General features: G+C 48.3%; 7 protein-coding genes across 7 annotated transcripts; 5 read left to right on the top strand and 2 right to left on the bottom strand.

The window, feature by feature from the left end:
* Window positions 1–7,970: 7,970 nt before the first annotated feature.
* On the top strand, window positions 7,971–8,282 carry LOC134934348 (histone H4). Its single transcript, XM_063929804.1, has one exon. It carries the CDS (start codon window positions 7,971–7,973, stop codon window positions 8,280–8,282), a length of 312 nt encoding a protein of 103 aa, XP_063785874.1.
* A 2,030-nt stretch (window positions 8,283–10,312) lies between these two features.
* LOC134934349 (histone H4) lies at window positions 10,313–10,624 on the top strand. Its single transcript, XM_063929805.1, has one exon. It carries the CDS (start codon window positions 10,313–10,315, stop codon window positions 10,622–10,624), a length of 312 nt encoding a protein of 103 aa, XP_063785875.1.
* A 942-nt stretch (window positions 10,625–11,566) lies between these two features.
* On the top strand, window positions 11,567–12,933 carry LOC134936428 (histone H3-like). The gene is made up of 2 exons (XM_063931455.1): window positions 11,567–11,661; window positions 12,609–12,933. Exons 1-2 carry the CDS (start codon window positions 11,567–11,569, stop codon window positions 12,931–12,933), a joined length of 420 nt encoding a protein of 139 aa, XP_063787525.1.
* Window positions 12,934–13,637: 704 nt separating this feature from the next.
* LOC134936429 (histone H2A type 1-like) lies at window positions 13,638–14,124 on the bottom strand. Its single transcript, XM_063931456.1, has one exon. It carries the CDS (start codon window positions 14,102–14,104, stop codon window positions 13,712–13,714), a length of 393 nt encoding a protein of 130 aa, XP_063787526.1. The 5' UTR covers window positions 14,105–14,124; the 3' UTR covers window positions 13,638–13,711.
* Window positions 14,125–14,431: 307 nt separating this feature from the next.
* LOC134934851 (histone H2B 1.1-like) lies at window positions 14,432–15,719 on the top strand. Its single transcript, XM_063930195.1, has one exon. The coding sequence runs from the start codon at window positions 14,454–14,456 to the stop codon at window positions 14,832–14,834; it is 381 nt and encodes a 126-aa protein (XP_063786265.1). The 5' UTR covers window positions 14,432–14,453; the 3' UTR covers window positions 14,835–15,719.
* A 508-nt stretch (window positions 15,720–16,227) lies between these two features.
* On the top strand, window positions 16,228–16,539 carry LOC134934350 (histone H4). Its single transcript, XM_063929806.1, has one exon. It carries the CDS (start codon window positions 16,228–16,230, stop codon window positions 16,537–16,539), a length of 312 nt encoding a protein of 103 aa, XP_063785876.1.
* An 871-nt stretch (window positions 16,540–17,410) lies between these two features.
* Window positions 17,411–18,412, bottom strand: LOC134934852 (histone H1B-like). Its single transcript, XM_063930196.1, has one exon. The coding sequence runs from the start codon at window positions 18,160–18,162 to the stop codon at window positions 17,473–17,475; it is 690 nt and encodes a 229-aa protein (XP_063786266.1). The 5' UTR covers window positions 18,163–18,412; the 3' UTR covers window positions 17,411–17,472.
* Window positions 18,413–19,140: the final 728 nt, after the last annotated feature.

Raw genomic sequence — 19,140 nt, forward strand, 5'->3', positions numbered from 1 at the left:
TCCCTTGTAGTTTGCCCCAGTAGCTTGCACCCATGTAGTTTGCCCCCAGTAGCCCCCCCTTGTATTTAGTCCCCCAGTAGTGTGCCCCAGTACTTAGCCCCCCAGTAGCTTGCCCCTTTGTAGTTTGTCCCCAGTAGCTTGCCCCTTATATTTAGCCCCCCAGTAGTTTTCCCCTAGTAGTTATCCCCATGTAGTTTGCCTCCTAATAGTTTCCCCCAGTAGCTTGCCCCCTTGTATTTAGCCCTCCAATACTTTGCCCCATTATATTTTGCCCCCTTGTACTTTGCCCCCAGTAGCTTTACCCCTTGTAGTTTGCCCCCAGTAGCTTGTCCCCTTGTAGTTTTCCCCCTTGTATTTAGCCCCCCCCAGTAATTTGCCACATTGTAGTCTGCCCCCCAGTAGTTGGCCCCCATTAGCTTGCTCCCTTGTAGTTTGCCCAGTAGCTTGCCCCCTTGTATTTAGCCCCCCAGTAGTATGCTCCCTTGCAGATTGCCCCCCTTGTAGTTTGCCACCAGTATTTAGCCCACCTAGTAGATTGCCCCCTTGTAGTTTGCCCCCATTAGCTTGCCCCCTTGTAGTTTGCCCCAGTAGCTTGACCAATTGTAGTTTGCCCCCAGTAGCTTGCACCCTTGCAGTTTGCATCCTTGCATTTAGCCCCCAGTAGTTTTCCCCCTTGTAGTTTGCCCCAGTAGCTTGCTCCCTTGTAGTTTGCCCCAGTAGCTCGCTCCCTTGTAGTTTGCCCCAGTAGCTTGCTCACTTGTAGTTTGCCCCAGTAGCTTGCTCCCTTGTATTTAGCCCCCCCAGTAGTTTCCCCCCTTGTAGTTTGCCCCCATTAGCTTTGCCCTTTGTAGATTGCCCCCAGTAGATTTCACCCTTGTTGTTTGCCCCCTTGTATTTAGCCCCCCAGTAGTTTGCCCCCTTGCAGTTTTGCCCCCAGTAGTCAACCCCCCAGTAGCTTGCCCCCAGTAGCTTGCCTCCTATAAAGTTTGCCCCCAGTAGCTTGCCTCCTTATATTTAGCCCCCCCCCAATAGTTTGTTCCTTTGTAGTTTTCCCCCAGTAGTTAGCGCCCTTGTACTTTGCCCCCGATAGTTTGCCCCCAATAGTTAGCCCCCAGTAGCTTGCGTCTTGTATTTATTTAACCCCACAGTAGTTTGCCCCCTTGTAGTTTGCCCCAGTAGTTAGCCCCCCTGTAGCTTGCCCACAGTAGATACACACACATACTGTATGCAAAACAAAAAACCCACCATACTCATCAAGCCCCTCTCCCGCGTCCGACCGCTGTGGTCCTTCTGGCGTCCGCTCCTCAGCACTATGAGACATTATGACGTCTCTCCCATAGCATACACTGACAGAGCCGGAAGCCGGAGCTCAGTAGTGAGCTCCTGCCTCCAGCTGCCGCTGTGGAGAGAGAGAGCCGGGAGCCCACTGGTTACACAATCTCAGCATGCACCTGGAATCTCCATGAGGTGGTGGCACTCAGCGAGTTAGGTGAGACGGAGGAAACAGAACTGCTTTCCGTCTCCAAGTGGAACTGACGGAACAGAGTTCCGCCCGTTTTGGCTCACTTTAACCCCTGATTATATGTAAGAAATTATAGTAAAAACGAGGGACTTCATGCAATAGTGGTTGACACACTTAAGCAGAAATTCAATACTGTTTGAAACATTATTTCATCCAAACAGACTGTAATGGCAGCATTAAAAGCCGTGACCAAACAAATAAACTTGGGCCACATATCAAACTCATATAAAGGATAACATGCCGGGAGAGAATAAACTAAAAATATCCCATAATAATAATTACCCTTCCTGCTTCTACTCTCCACATGCGTCCATACATTAAATGGCTTCCAGACCACTAATTACTGAACAGCTCAAGCAATCCACGAATCAGCATGCTGACAGTCAACCACGGTCTGGCTGCATTCATGAAGGCATTAATATGGTTATGGGTTATAATTGTGTAATAAATGGAGGCACTGTAAGCCAATTTTGCACTGCCCCGGTCTCCTTTACTTACCAATAACTAATTTGCCAGAAAGATAGGTCCCAAGCATAATTTAAACCAGCTTTTGATTGGTGCAAAGATCTGCAGAGTGGATTCTTTGAGTATACAGTCCCAATATAGAGTATAGTACAGTGAAAGAGGAGTTGTAACTCCTAGTCAAACTTTTCCAAAGGGTGTGTAGTCAATATGTTCAGGCAGCATGTTAACATGGTCAGAATTTTTACATTCAACAAGTCAAAATGGTAGAATAATGTATGTTATCTTGAAATACATGTAATCATTTTTTTAAATGCATAGCAAGAGGGATCCAGATGTGACCTTTCCAGCTCATTGAGTGTGTTAGCTCTTTAACTTTGTTTGGGCTTCAAAATTCCTTTGCCATATCCCAGGTCCTGATACCTGGTCCCCTAACCTGATCTACAGTTTCTATGCCTACTCCCTGTGTACCGCACCACGATTCTGTCTTGCCATCACGGGTTGGGTCCCCGGGGGAGATCATATCTTCCAGATGTTCCCGGTTGGACAGGCTCTCATGGCGGCTACCTGGAGTTGTCCAAACCCTACTTCCTGCCCTCCATTCCTCTACGCTGAGCCTCGCTCTCCTCCCAACATGGCTCCAGGAATTACTCAAGGGCACATCTAGGCTGGACGTCACTGGTCACTGCTTCAGCTGTCATTAATGATTAAAATAATACAAAGAAGATGCACATGAGACATATTCTGTGTCATATGCATCCTCTTTATATTATTCTAATCCCTAATCCTCTGAAAGTGGGGTTGGGAGGCACCGATCTTGGTGCCTCCCGTTGTCATTGGGGAAAGATATGGGAGCAGGGGGCGTGTGCGGGCTGGGCCTAGCAACGGGCAGGAAAAGCCCATTGAAATAACATGGGAAACATATAGGGACGTGCTTTCAACCTATGAAAGCACTCCCCTGTCAGTGAGGCCACAGTGATTGGCCGGCGGATCCGTCACTGGATCCGCTGTCAATCACTGTGTGGGCGATGGTGACGGAGGAGGTGCGGGTGGCGGGATGCGGCGGTGGTGCGGGCGGCGGGATGCGGCGGTGGTGCGGGTGGCGGAAGTTTACCTGTACCAGAGTTTGGCAGCGGAGCTGTACCAGTTTCAAAAATGGTACCTCAGCATAATTTCTAAAATTCTAGATGGCCTCCGAGAGCCAATCACGGCTCGCCATGTCATCGCCCCCTTATACAAGTCAGCAAGAGGGGGAGGCTGTCAGTCCGATGGTGGAGGAGGAGCTGTTTAGAGCGCCTGAAGAAAGAAGACGGCTGAAGTCCTGGATGGGCGGCGGCTATGCAAAAGAGCTTAGCAACCGCGACCCACCAGGTGAAGACGCTGGAAACCCTGGGGAAGGCGGCGGCCATGCAAAATAGCTTAAAGGCCATCGCCTCCCAGGTGAAGACGTCGGAAGCCCTGGGGAGGCGGCGCCCCCCCAGGTGAAGATGCCGGAAGCCCTGGGAAGGCGGTGGCCATGCAAAATAGCTTAAATGCTGCCGCCGCAGGTGAAGTTCCTGCACAATAAAATAATAAAACATTAGGTGTTGTGTTTTTATTTTAATATTTTCTTTACAGGCGGACTACGGTTGCCAGTGGGCCCTTTATGTCCAGGCATGCTGGCACTTGTGGTTCTCCAAGTGCCAACATGCTGGGGCAGGCTTCCTGGGACCTGTAGGTTGCCAGTAAAGAACAATATTAACATACAATGAACCCTGCATCCTCCGCAACCAGGGGTGCGGGGTGTAGCACTGGGCTATAATAATAATAATAATAATAGCGTATACAACCCATTTCTTCTAATGCGACACGTGCTCTCCTTTTCCCCTCTATTTACATATGCTGGATTTAAACAATTTATGCTACGAGGAGAAGGTGTGAGCTTTTGGAGATTGGACACTACGCATTAGAAGAAAAGGGTTGTATACGCTATTATTATTGTTTATACACCCCCAGATATTACCACTGTATATGAATTGTTTGTCTCAGGCGTCTGGTGGGACCCGTGGTCATAATTTTTTTTTTGTACCAGTGCTGGTTGTTGCTCGGGAGGGGCCCCCTTTCCGAGGAATTCCAGCCCTGGGCTGACTAGTTTGAGGGGTGATTAATGTTATGGCAGGGGGACCCCACACTGAGTGTCTCCCCTGCTATGGCATTACCCAGCCCGGCTGGTTCTGCCTGGTGCTGGTTTTAGTGATGGGTGGGGCACAACACTTGTTTTTTTTTGCAGGGGTGGTGGTGTTAGCTGCCAGTGCCTCCCCAGCCAGTTACCTCACCGCACGTCACTGGTACTTAGGATTGCTTTTTTCCCTCACAGCACTACATTGAGATGTTAGGTGGGTTAATACTCTATTTCACAATTAATTTTTGGACCAGTTATTGGTCGTTTCACTTGCAGATGTTCAGGGTTTGTTTGTTTTTTATCTTACACATTTTATCATCATTTTACTTATAACTCTACTGCCCCCCATCAAAACCATTCCTCCCATCTTCTCTCATCCCTCCCTCTCCCTTTTGTTCCCATCTAAACTTATTCTTTTCCTTGTTCCTCCTATTTTGCGTCACCAATCCTATACTTCAAAGACTGATTCTTGCCCAGAGAGTGGAGTGGGAGCTACAAGAGTGAGCAACTTCTAGGGGGGGTATTCAAATGTTTAAAAAGTTATTTGGGTGTCTGTGTTTTTCCTATCTAATAGACAGGAGAAAACAGACACCCAACTGACTTTTCAAACAATTGCATGCCCCACCAAGACTAACAATAGCAGCATTATTTAATACATGTCTGGCACCCTGGTCCTGCATCTGTGGTAGGATCCTCCTATCATTGAACCCTGCATATGTTTGCACCTTTTTGGCATCCCAGTCTGATCTGAGCTTCTAGCCCAGGTTAAGCTAAAACGAATTGGATGGAGGTGTGTTTCATAGCAGTCTCAAATACATGCAACCAGGTCACCATACCCATTTACTGGCACATCTATCTTACATAAATATATAGGAGCATAAATAATACTGCAGAACATTACCAGGCAGGAATAAACTGTACTTGGCTGTGCTAGGTATTAATCTTGTCATAGTAACAAGAGCTTCTAGACAATACTTTGTTGGGCAACCTGCCTGTGCTTTCCTCCTGAGTGTACATGAGCTCACACATCACTTTTATGTTTCACAACGCCTCCAGCTCTGCACAGTGTGCTGCAGAACACCTCCATTATCTCCAGGGCCAGGACAAGATAAAAAAGCCCCGGTGGGACATATTAGCCTCACAGTAAAGGAGAGATGTGCTACATGCCGGGCAGATCCAGCATGGTGCGGGTGAGTTCCCAGTGGCTATGCCTGGCCTCCTACTCAACCCCTAGGAATAAAGGGCCGGCTCCAGGCCTACTAGCACCCTGAGCGAGAAAATGTAAAAGTGCCCCCCCCCCCCCATGCGAGCGCCGAAGGTGCGCGCGCTCTTGGAAAAGTGGGCGTGGCCTCTGAAAAAGTGGGCGTGGTCTCGTCCCCCAGCAGTGCCAGCTACACATGACATGCCCTCCAGCAGTGCCAGCTACACGTGCTAGTGTTCACTTTTTAGGGCAGGTTGCTGATCACAGGGAGGGCACATTTTTAAGTTAGGTGGGCAAAATGATGTACATACTGTAATGCTTGTTGTTCCCATTTCCACACGCTAAAGCATGGACAGTGCGCGCCGAAGGCGCGCAGCAAAAATTTAGGGGAGTTACTTCGTGGGGAAGGTGCGTAGCCACATTATAGTGGCAATTCACATTACACCACACAGTAGTGCAGCTAATACACATTGCACCAGGTAGAACCTCCTATAAGAGCACGTTAGACACATTGCGCCAGGTAGAGCACTGAGACACACTGCCCAGCCACAGACGCCTAGCGGGAACACTACATGATATGCCCCCCAGCAGTGCCAGCTACACATGACATGCCCCCCAGCAGTGCCAGCTACACGTGACATGCCCCCCAGCAGTGCCAGCTACATAAATGGCCACACAGTTCCAGATGGATAAATGCCCCCACAGCGCAGATATGCCCCCACAGTGCCACATACATTAATGCCCTCACAGTGCAAGATATGCCCCCACAGTGCAAGAAATGTCCCCACAGTGCAAGAAATGCCCCCACAGTGCCAGATACATAAATGCCCCCACGGTGCCAGATACATAAATGCCCCCACGGTGCCAGATACATAAAAGCCCCCACGGTGCCAGATACATAAATGTCCCCACGGTGCCTGATACATAAATGCCCCCACGGTGCATGATACATAAATGCCCCCACGGTGCAGGATACATAAATGCCCCCACGATGCTAGATACATAAATGCCCCCACGGTGCCTGATACATAAATGCCCCCACGGTGCCTGATACATAAATGCCCCCACGGTGCCTGATACATAAATGCCCCCACAGTGCCAGATAAATGCCCCCACAGAGCCAGATAAATGCCCCCACAGAGCCAGATAAATGCCCCCACAGAGCCAGATAAATGCCCCCACAGTGCCAGAAATGCCCCCACAGTGCCAGAAATGCCCCCACAGTGCCAGATATGTCCCCACAGTGCCAGATATGCCCCCACAGTGCCAGATATGCCCCCACAGTGCCAGATATGCCCCCACAGTACCAGAAATGCCCCCACAGTGCCAGATATGCCCCCACAGTGCCAGATATGCCCCCACAGTGCCAGTTATGTCCCCACAGTGCCAGATATGTCCCCACAGTGCCTGATATGCCCACAGTGCCAGAAATGCCCCCACAGTGCTAGAAATGCCCCCACAGTGCCAGATAAATGCCCCCACAGAGCCAGATAAATGCCCCCACAGTGCCAGAAATGCCCCCACAGTGCCAGATATGTCCCCACAGTGCCAGATATGTCCCCACAGTGCCAGATATGTCCCCACAGTGCCTGAAATGCCCCCACAGTGCCAGAAATGCCCCCACAGTGCCAGATAAATGCCCCCACAGAGCCAGATAAATGCCCCCACAGTGCCAGATATGTCCCCACAGTGCCAGATATGTCCCCACAGTGCCAGATATGCCCCCACAGTGCCTGATATGCCCCCACAGGGCCAGATATGTCCCCACAGTGCCTGATATGCCCCCACAGAGCCAGATATGCAATGCCCCCACAGTGCCAGAAATGCCCCCCACAGAGCCAGAAATGCCCCCACAGAGCCAGAAATGCCCCCACATAACCAAAAATGCCCCCTGTGTGCCAGAAATGCCCCCACAGTGCGGTTCTCTCCCCCCCCCCCAAAAAAAAAAAAATACCTGCGGCGCTGGGGAGGAGTACTGCTGTCCGCCTGTGTGGGAGCGCTGGCGGGCGGGCGGGAGGCCGGGCGAGTGAGCCTGAGCCTGGGTCCGGGCTGGCGGGCGGGCGGCCACTTGTGCAGGCGGGCTATGCGCGGCTTCTGACGTTAGATACCGGCGCCGCGCAGCGCGCATACACAGCGCGACCGCCAAATGCTGCAGCAGCACACACACAGGGCCGGCTCCAGCATCGAATATGGCGGCGCCAGCGCGTGGCGCCCATTAAGGGTGGCGCCCTGCGCGGCCGCTCTATTCGAACATGCCTAGAGCCGGCCCAGATAGCAATGATACTAAAGAGTTAGGGCAGACCTAGAAGTACGAGTGTGGTGCAGAGAGCCGGCTCTCCGCTCTCCTCATGCCCTATAAAAGACTGTTTTTCTGCGCTAGGGAAACACAAGGTGAGAGCAGATCCCCCGTACACTGAGACAGGGAAGAGATTATAGGGCTTACCATTCCGCCAATAGGAGCGCATGACGCATCACTCTCTGCAGCCAATCACAGCACAGCCTGCATGTATATAAGTGACATCAACATACGTAGTTTCTATACTACTACAGGTTGTAGCCTGGTAGTGGCATACAGTTAGAGATTTCTCTTTGTGTCATAGTTACAGTAGTGATCAGGAAGGAACATGTCAGGCAGAGGTAAAGGAGGTAAGGGGCTCGGGAAAGGAGGTGCCAAGCGCCACAGGAAGGTGCTGCGGGATAACATCCAGGGCATCACCAAGCCTGCCATCCGCCGCCTGGCCCGGAGAGGAGGCGTGAAGCGCATCTCCGGCCTCATCTACGAGGAGACCCGCGGGGTGCTGAAGGTGTTTCTGGAGAACGTGATCCGGGACGCAGTCACCTACACCGAGCACGCTAAGAGGAAGACTGTCACCGCTATGGATGTGGTCTATGCTCTCAAGCGCCAGGGCCGCACTCTGTATGGCTTCGGAGGCTGAACACTGAGGCGCATCTAATACCATCACCCGCACACAAAGGGCCTTTTCAGGGCCGCCCATCTCTTCTATGAGAGAGCTATAACCATGCGCCAGTATTACTCTACACTGCTTCTCGTGGCAGTCTCCTATTATACACCGGGGAGTGGACTATAGATAAATGCATACATATGAATATACATAAATGCGTTTTATTCCGGGTTGCTGATTGTATCCGATCTCTAGGTAATACATGCATGAGGAAACTACTGTAGGTGTCACTGCTGCTTCATAAACTTTTCCACAAGCTCAGTAGATAACAATGTAATCTGTAATCTTTCGTTTCTAAGATGCCTGCATAACACTGCCGACTAGAACTAGTACTGAAGCAGGTTCACCCTGACACCGGCATCTCCTCCAAGGCTATGGGCATCATGAACTCCTTTGTCAATTACATCTTTGAGCGCATTGCGGGGGAAGCTTCCCGCCTGGCTCACTACAACAAGCGCTCCACCATCACCTCCCGGGAGATCCAGACCGCAGTACGTCTGCTGCTGCCGGGAGAGCTGGCCAAGCACGCCGTGTCCGAGGGCACCAAGGCCGTCACCAAGTACACCAGCGCCAAGTAGTTTCCCTTCCTTCTCCGATCCATCAACACAAAGGCTCTTTTAAGAGCCACCCACCTCCTCTCTAATCGGGCTGAAACTGTAAATCGGGGTAAAAGATAGGCATTATGTAGCAGATGTCGCCGTTAGTGCTTAGAAAAAGCAATCCATAGAGCAGTGACCGACCGTGTAGTTTCTGCAGAACTAGAGAATGATTGTGTCTCATTGAAATGTTACAAAGTATCATTAGATTGTAGCAATTGTGTTACGATCACCCTGCCTCGCTGATGATCACAGATGCTACAGGGTCGTGGGTCTCTCAAGATGCCCTGTGTAGTGTGCTGCTAGTGTTACTGTATCATCGCACCTTAACACCAGGATGCAAACTCCGGTATCAGTGCAGTTATATTCTACTCAATCCATTCTTAGACACCCGTTTCCGAGAGCGGCAAGGCATTGGGGTGATTTTGTTTTGTCCCGCCGAAATCTGGTCGACACTCATTGGTCCATTTTGAATATTCCTCTTCCTATCTGAAGGCGGATGTGTGCGGGACATTTGCTCTTACATTACACGCGTTATGTATTTGGGAAATATATCCGGTGCATTGAAAAAATAAAGTCAAAACAGTAAGGCATGTATTATGTCTGTTGTGCTCATCAGAGTTCGGCTTCATAACTATTATGATAGCAGTTAAAACATCAATGAATCACACGGTTATAAGATAATAGATATGTGTGATACTCTATAGCTAGAAATTAGCTTCTGCCCCTAAACTGATCGTTAAAAAGTAACTTTTTAAAAACCTTATATTTTACTTATCTAACCTTTAATGCCTACATTCCAGGTTCATTACACCAACAGGACGTATTGTATTGAAGTGGACAGACTATTAACTCCTATTTTTTAGATATTTCAGGCTGTTCTACTTTTTCCACATGTCCACACATAAAGTTTAGTAGTACATACATATATATATATATATATATATATATATATATATATATATAATTAATTGATTAATTTATAGTACGCATATCAAGATTTCCTTGAACGTCTCGTAGCATATTATTTACATTATGTGTATGAATATGCTTCTATAACATTAATATGAAAAATAGCAATATATATATATATAAAAAAAAAAAAAACCTATATACGGAACTCTGCAGTGATTTAAACATTGTGATTGGCAGTACGGTAGCCTAATTGCTGAGGTGAACGTGTATCAAACAGCTCAGTGCAATGAATAACCAGAAATACATTAGAAATCTTAAACTGTGCTGCTGGCAACGTTTGGGGCGTGCCTGTGAAAGAAAGGAAAGGCAATACATGACTCCTCCTGCCAAGGTACTCACAGTCACCCATCAGGTCCGCTTTTCCCCTTAATAAAGGGCAGCTAAGAGAGGTGTTCCTTATTCTCAGACAGTGCTCGCAATCCGTATGAGAAGATGTCAGGCAGAGGTAAAGGCGGAAAGGGGCTCGGGAAAGGAGGCGCTAAGCGTCACAGGAAGGTGCTGCGGGACAACATCCAGGGCATCACAAAGCCTGCTATCCGCCGTCTAGCACGGAGAGGAGGCGTGAAGCGCATTTCTGGTCTCATCTATGAGGAGACCCGCGGAGTGCTGAAAGTGTTTCTGGAGAACGTAATCCGGGACGCCGTCACTTACACCGAGCACGCTAAGAGGAAGACTGTCACCGCCATGGATGTGGTCTATGCTCTCAAGCGCCAGGGACGCACCCTGTACGGATTCGGAGGCTAAAGATTGAGGCGCATCTAATTCCTTCACTCACACACAAAGGCCCTTTTCAGGGCCGCCCATCACTTCTATAAGGGAGCTGCGCTAACAGCATTGTATATTATGCCCCATATCGTTGTCCTGAGAACCCTTTGATAGTGTACATTAAAGTAAACCATTTTTTTTTTTCTTTATTAGTTTCCACTGAGTAGTAGAAAAGCCCCTTTCTATAATCCAGATCTACAGTAGCCTTGTATTTTCTTCATGCAATGTCCCAGACATATAAGGTTTAGCCTGTGGTCTAAATGGATACATGTGCATAGTTTGTATCAACAAATGTTTCAATAGAATAGTTACAATTGTATCATACTATAATACGGTTTCCCATTAGTATCAAATCGTTTCACACATGCAGAAGTTCTATTCATACTCAATTCTACAGCTACCGTACTCACTATATGCTTGTAACTACATAATATGTATTTATGGTTTAATAATGAAACGATTGTTAGTTTAGATCATGCAGTATGCAGGTTGTTGTTTTCTCTGTGTTTTTTTCTCCGTATTCCTGCACTCATATATTAAGGTTTCAGTGGAATTAGTAGGTATAGCTTGTAAGTACATATTATAGTATTTACTGTTTTCTGATAGTATAATCAGTTTCCAACGCATTTCGAATATCTGATTATACTCAAATCTAAAGCTATAGAATATGCTATGTAAGGGGGGTATATTCTTCTACTTTACAAGTACAACTGAGAAGAGGGGAAGAAGAGAAAGAAGAAGGGAAAAAAAAAAAGTAAAACCGATTCTTGGCGGTCTTTTTGAAAAATCCAAGGCTTTGTCTAAACCAATCAGGTCGAAGGGCGTTTCTAAGTGCTCTTATCACAAGGCAGCAATGCGTATAAATAGAGCTGTAGAACGGCAGCTCTCTATTCATTCTCTTTCCTTCCACATACGTCAGACATGGCCAGGACCAAGCAGACAGCGCGTAAGTCCACTGGCGGCAAAGCTCCCCGCAAGCAGCTGGCGACCAAAGCCGCCCGGAAGAGCGCCCCATAGTCATGGGCAAAGTGATTCACTGAGCTGAGCTGAGACACATGACTCAGTTCAGTGAAGTGTCTGGAGTCAGTGTCTCGGCACATGAGTCATGACTCATCTGTAGTGGAATGTGTTGCAGAGACTGCACATGAATCAGTGAGTTGCCAGTGCTGGAGGATCAGTGCTGGACTCATGGAGTTATTCAGCTGCAGTGATTGTACAGTGTATCTGGGGGAGGCAGCTGCTTATGCCCTGATTGTTAATAATATGTTAACATAGATTTACTGTTATGTTGATATATTATTAATAACCACTTATTGCATACTAGTTATAGAATATGACATTACTTTTGGCTGAGGAGAGAAAGCTTAACAGCCATGAAACACATCATTCATTCTGTAACTAAACCAAATAAAAACATTTTTTTTTTACTTTGCATACTTTGCTAATTGGATGATTTTAGGTGGCCTTGGATTTATTATATTATCCACTATCTAGCCTCCAGGGAGTTTGCCACCCACAATCACACTGAGCAGGATCAGTGAGCACTGAGCCGAGAGCCCTGTACCACAGGGGCTCCACCTCCTGCTGCATGAATCAGATTCATTCACTGAGTCACTGAGTCTACACAGTGTACAACTGTCTCACTCACTGGCAGACTCAGGATGAATCATGATTCATGACATGGATCAGGCACAGCAGCAGAGCACTCACTGACTGGTGAGTCGTGACTGCTCCCTCCCCCCTCCCACTGGGTGTCACCTGGTATAGCCTCTGGCCAATCACAGCTAAAGACAGCAGAACACACTGACTGAAGGACACAGGACACAGAGTTTCCTCCCTCTGTCTGAGAGAAGCTGCTGCTGCTGCTGTCTCGACTCATGAAACAGTGAGTGACTCGAGTCATTCACACTTCCTGATGATTCCAGTCACTGTGTTGAGACAGAGAGTCAGTAGCCATCTCTAGCGCCCCAGCTACCGGCGGTGTAAAGAAGCCTCACCGTTACCGTCCCGGGACCGTTGCTCTTCGGGAGATCCGCCGCTACCAGAAGTCCACTGAGCTGCTCATCCGCAAGCTGCCCTTCCAGCGTCTTGTGCGGGAGATCGCCCAGGACTTTAAGACTGACCTGCGCTTCCAGAGCTCCGCCGTCATGGCCCTGCAAGAGGCCAGCGAGGCTTATCTGGTGGGGCTGTTCGAGGACACCAACCTGTGCGCCATCCACGCCAAGAGGGTGACCATCATGCCCAAAGACATCCAGCTGGCCCGCAGGATCCGAGGGGAGAGGGCATAGAAGATACTCGGCACTTCCTATGCACGCAACAACACAAAGGCTCTTTTCAGAGCCACCAAGTCTTTCTAAACGAGCTGCAGCATAAGTTACCCCTCACTGTCAGAGTAACATGAATCCTCCGCTCCGCTCTCCACCTATAGCAGCTTCAAAGGACAGGCCAAATCTGTTCATCTTAAATATATATAATACAATGATAAGCAAGCCCCAAAGTGAAAAAAGGGATGTTAACTATCAAAAATGACTAAATATTTGGCCGGACTGGTTCACCGACAGTACATCGTTACTAGTGTTCCGCCTAGATTCCCTTGTAAAACTGTTTTCTTCAGCAGGGATACTAAGAGGATAGTCTCATTTTTTTTTTCAATGACCAAATACTTCTATTTCATGCATCCTGATCCTGGCTTTGTTACGTCACACACAGAGAGAATATGGTTTCTCTCATTATTATATACTTTACACGGATCAGCTTCCCACTCCTATAAGCGGAAGGGGCCTCATTTGCAGCATGCAGTTATTGCAAAGGGAATATTCAGACTATCGTTAATAGATTTCACCACAACAGAGCAGGGTTCCTACAGGGTAAGGGAGCGTTTATACCTTTAGCGGTTGTATGGACGGGATGTGGAGAGGAAAGCGCGGCTAGCCCGTCAGACATCGCTACAACACAAGCAATGGCAGTACACACAGCTCTCCTGGGAAGACGTGGGTGGCTCTGAAAAGAGCCTTTGTGTTGTGTGTCGGGTGCATCGTTTCTGTGGTGGAAGCTGCCAGCCTCGCATTACTTGCTCTTGGCCGGTTTGTGGCTCTCGGTCTTCTTGGGCAGCAGCACGGCCTGGATATTGGGCAGAACGCCTCCCTGGGCGATGGTCACCCCACCGAGCAGCTTGTTGAGCTCTTCGTCGTTGCGCACAGCCAGCTGCAGGTGGCGGGGGATGATGCGGGTCTTCTTGTTGTCACGGGCTGCGTTTCCGGCAAGCTCCAGGATCTCAGCCGTCAGATACTCCAGCACCGCGGCCAAATAGACCGGGGCACCGGCTCCCACTCGCTCAGCATAGTTTCCTTTCCTTAGCAGACGGTGAACGCGACCGACTGGGAACTGGAGACCAGCCCTGGATGAGCGAGTCTTGGCCTTAGCCCGGGTCTTGCCGCCTTGTTTGCCTCTGCCGGACATGTTCAATTCACACAGCTGAGAATTTCTTCTAACAAACTGAGAGAAAATGTGAGCCTGTAAAACCGCCCTCCTCCTATATATACACTCAGAGAGGGTCGACCGCGTGCTCTGTGATTGGTTTGCTTACAAATGAACCAATGCAGCTCAAGTTTATCCACAGACCAATCCGCGATATGTTTTGTGGAAGGGGGGGGTTAGATACCACTCAGCGTCACGTGACACTTCTACCCTATAGTGTTACCAGAAGCGGTGAAGCCTCATTTGCATAAGATGCCTATAAATAGAGCAAACCCGGGCAGGGTACGGCACAGATTCTCTCTGCTTTGTGTAGAAGAAGTGAGTGGTGAAAATGCCTGATCCAGCAAAGTCTGCGCCGGCGCCCAAGAAAGGCTCAAAGAAAGCCGTAACCAAGACCCAGAAGAAGGATGGGAAGAAGCGTAGAAAGAGCAGGAAGGAGAGTTATGCCATTTACGTTTACAAGGTGCTGAAGCAGGTGCACCCTGACACCGGCATCTCCTCCAAGGCTATGGGCATCATGAACTCCTTTGTCAATGACATCTTTGAGCGCATTGCGGGGGAAGCTTCCCGCCTGGCTCACTACAATAAGCGCTCCACCATCACCTCCCGGGAGATCCAGACCGCAGTACGTCTGCTGCTGCCGGGAGAGCTGGCCAAGCACGCCGTGTCCGAGGGCACCAAGGCCGTCACCAAGTACACCAGCGCCAAGTAGTTTCCCTTCCTTCTCCGATCCATCAACACAAAGGCTCTTTTAAAACCCACCCACCTCCTCTCTAATCGGGCTGAAACTGTAAATCGGGGTAAAAGATAGGCATTATGTAGCAGATGTCGCCGTTAGTGCTTAGAAAAAGCAATCCATAGAGCAGTGACCGACCGTGTAGTTTCTGCAGAACTAGAGAATGATTGTGTCTCATTGAAATGTTACAAAGTATCATTAGATTGTAGCAATTGTGTTACGATCACCCTGCCTCGCTGATGATCATAGATGCTACAGGGTCGTGGGTCTCAAGATGCCCTGTGTAGTGTGCTGCTAGTGTTACTGTATCATCGCACCTTAACACCAGGATGCAAACTCCGGTATCCGTGCAGTTATATTCTACTCAATCCATTCTTAGACACCCGTTTCCGAGAGCGGCAAGGCATTGGGGTGATTTTGTTTTGTCCCGCCGAAATCTGGTCGACACTCATTGGTCCATTTTGAATATTCCTCTTCCTATCTGAAGGCGGATGTGTGCGGGACATTTGCTGTTCCAATGCATGCGTTATGTATTTGGGAAATATATCCGGTGCATTGAAAAAATAAAGTCAAAACAGTAAGGCATGTATTATGTCTGTTGTGCTCATCAGAGTTCGGCTTCATAACTATTATGATAGCAGTTAAAACATCAATGAATCAAACGGTTATAAGATAATAGATGTGTGATACTCTATAGCTAGAAATTAGCTTCTGCCCCTAAACTGATCGCTAAAAAGTAACTTTTTAAAAACCTTATATTTTACTTATCTAACCTTTAATGCCTACATTCCAGGTTCATTACACCAACAGGACGTATTGTATTGAAGTGGACAGACTATTAACTCCTATTTTTTAGATATTTCAGGCTGTTCTACTTTTTCCACATGTCCACACATAAAGTTTAGTAGTACATATATATATATATATATATAATTGATTGATTAATTTATAGTACGCATATCAAGATTTCCTTGAACGTCTCGTAGCATATTATTTACATTATGTGTATGAATATGCTTCTATAACATTAATATGAAAAATAGCAATATATATATATATAAAAAAAAAAAAAAACTATATACGGAACTCTGCAGTGATTTAAACATTGTGATTGGCAGTACGGTAGCCTAATTGCTGAGGTGAACGTGTATCAAACAGCTCAGTGCAATGAATAACCAGAAATACATTAGAAATCTTAAACTGTGCTGCTGGCAACGTTTGGGGCGTGCCTGTGAAAGAAAGGAAAGGCAATACATGACTCCTCCTGCCAAGGTTCTCACAGTCACCCATCAGGTCCGCTCTTCCCCTTAATAAAGGGCAGCTAAGTGAGGCGTTACTTATTCTCACTGATCGCAATCCGTTTGAGAAGATGTCAGGCAGAGGTAAAGGCGGAAAGGGGCTCGGGAAAGGAGGCGCTAAGCGTCACAGGAAGGTGCTGCGGGACAACATCCAAGGCATCACAAAGCCTGCTATCCGCCGTCTAGCACGGAGAGGAGGCGTGAAGCGCATCTCTGGTCTCATCTATGAGGAGACCCGCGGAGTACTGAAAGTGTTTCTGGAGAACGTAATCCGGGACGCCGTCACTTACACCGAGCACGCTAAGAGGAAGACTGTCACCGCCATGGATGTGGTCTATGCTCTCAAGCGCCAGGGACGCACCCTGTACGGATTCGGAGGCTAAAGATTGAGGCGCATCTAATTCCTTCACTCACACACAAAGGCCCTTTTCAGGGCCGCCCATCACTTCTATAAGGGAGCTGCGCTAACAGCATTGTATATTATGCCCCATATCGTTGTCCTGAGAACCCTTTGATAGTGTACATTAAAGTAAACATTTTTTTTTTTTTTTTAATTATTCGTTTCCTCTGACGTTATTTGTGTTGATGCAAGCAGAAAATCCAATGGCACACAATCATTTGCAGTCACTTATGAGAATCCATTGCTGAGTTGTACTGAGGGTACTGCTATGTCATGGCTAGTTGTAGGAGATACATTGTGAAAGCATAGGGAAACGTATTTACTGAACGACACTTCTCAAACATAACACGCGGTAATATAGGATTACATTAATGGGTATTATTATATAACTGCAGGGGAAACGGCGACTCCACTCACTTCCCGGCTAAATATGTCTGTGCAATCATTTATCCGTGCCAAATAGTCCTGTTATTTTATACTTACAATTAAATAGCACATTGTAACCTACTTCTATCTCACAGCAGCGGTACCACTGCATTGAAAACACACACATATACTTAGGGACTGACGTATCTTGGGTAACAGAATCGTTCTCCTGCTCTGATTGCTGGCCCCGCCGAATAAATCACCGGATTACGTACAGTATGTTCTTAAAAGCAGTTTCTTTACGACTACAATAGATTTTCAGCTACGCTGCCGTCTGTACAACCACCGGGAAGTGTGTGCAGAAGGCGCCGGGCTTTCCCGGCGCTCGCCTAGGTCCGAGTACACAGGACGGAACCATTCAGCTACTGACTGATTTGGAAGCCAACAGTTCACACCGTGCGCGCCTACAGCTCTGCCTGGACAGGGTGGGTGGCTCTGAAAAGAGCCTTTGGGGGGATAACAAGGAAGCGAGGCTGCGGCTTCTATTCCATCACTTCTTGGCCGCAGCTTTCTTGGGCTTAGCGGCCTTCTTGGCCGGGCTTTTTGCCGCTTTTGGCTTCGCTGCCTTCTTGGCCGGACTCTTGGCGGCTTTGGGCTTCGCCGCCTTCTTGGCCGGACTCTTAGCCGCCTTCTTGGCCGGACTCTTAGCCGCCTTCTTGGGCTTCACAACTTTAGGCTTCTTCGGGCTTTTGGCAGCAGCCGCTTTTGCGGGTTTCTTCACATTCTTGGGGCTCTTGGCTGCACTCGGAGCTTTCTTGGGCTTCTTCGGGGACTTGGCCACTTTCTTTGCCGCTGGTTTATTGGGTTTCAGAGACTTCTGGGCGGCCTTCTTGCTCTCCAGCTGCTTCTTATTGAGCTTGAAGGATCCGGAAGCGCCGGTGCCTTTCACCTGGGTGAGCGTTCCTTTGGTCACTAATCCTTTCACCCCCACTTTGATGCGACTGTTGTTCCTCTCCACATCGTAGCCTCCGGCAGCCAGAGCCTTCTTCAGGGCGGCAAGAGAAACCCCACTGCGCTCCTTGGAAGCGGCCACTGCCTTTAGGATCAGCTCGGAGACGCTGGGTCCGGAAGACTTGCCGCTTTTCTTGGCTCCCCCTGCAGCTTTCTTCGGCTGCCTCTTCTTTTTGGCTGCGCCCTCTGATGGCGGGACAGCGGCGACGGCTGGTGCAGTTTCTGCCATGTTATCTCAACGTCACTGTATTCAACAAATAGTAATACTGGTACACAAGCCGCTCTCTGACGTCTTTTATATACGACGCTCGTTGTGCTGTAATTGGCTGCTGAGCCTGGTGCGTTCTGTGCTCCCATTGGCGGAATAAGCAGCCCTTGTAAACCCTTCCATGTCTGTGTGTAAGGGGAAATCTGCCCTCACCTTGTGTTTCCCTAGCGCAGAAAAATACTCTTTTATAGGGCATGAGAAAAGCAGAGTGCCGCCTCTCTGCACCACACCAGTACTCCAAGGTCTCCCCTTAGCCTATATGGCCATTGCTAGCCAAGGCGCTGCAAAGAGACCCAGGAATAGCCCCTGTCAGCTCACCAACACCAGGTTGGATCTGCCCAGCATGTAACACATCTGTACTTTTCTGCGAGGCTAAAACGTCTGATCGGGGCATTTTTCTCTTTCCCTGGCACTACATGTAACGAAGGTGATCTGGGGCTCAGTCTGTGCAGGGGAGGCAGCAGTTTCAAAGATATAAAGGTGATGTGTGGGCTCCGGTACACCCGGGTGGCTAGCACAGGCAGGTTGCCCCACAGCGTATTGGCACTCTTGTTTAGGAACTCTAGTTACTGTGACAAAAGAGAGATACCCAGCATAGTCAGCCACAGGTTAACCCTGCTTGTGTGAGATTCTCCCCGTCGTGTAGAATGTTGGTGGGTTTTTCCCAAAATGTTTATAAAAATGACCCATACAGAAATGAATGTATATTTATGCAAGAGAGGTGTGTCAGAGTGAGGGCAATGGTGATCTGTTCCCATTACCATCCCTCTTTTAAAAATGACAATGTATGAGACTTTGTCATTTTTAAAAGAGGACATCTGAGCTCTATAAGAGGAATACTTCTATTCCTCTTACATAGAATCAGTATGAATATTCCTAAAAATAGAGGGAAACAGTAGGAATATTTAGGAACATTAGGGGGGATACAGGAATAATAGA

Source organism: Pseudophryne corroboree, chromosome 6 (assembly GCF_028390025.1).
Source record: "Pseudophryne corroboree isolate aPseCor3 chromosome 6, aPseCor3.hap2, whole genome shotgun sequence".
In the NCBI taxonomy this organism is placed as follows: Eukaryota; Metazoa; Chordata; class Amphibia; order Anura; family Myobatrachidae; genus Pseudophryne; species Pseudophryne corroboree.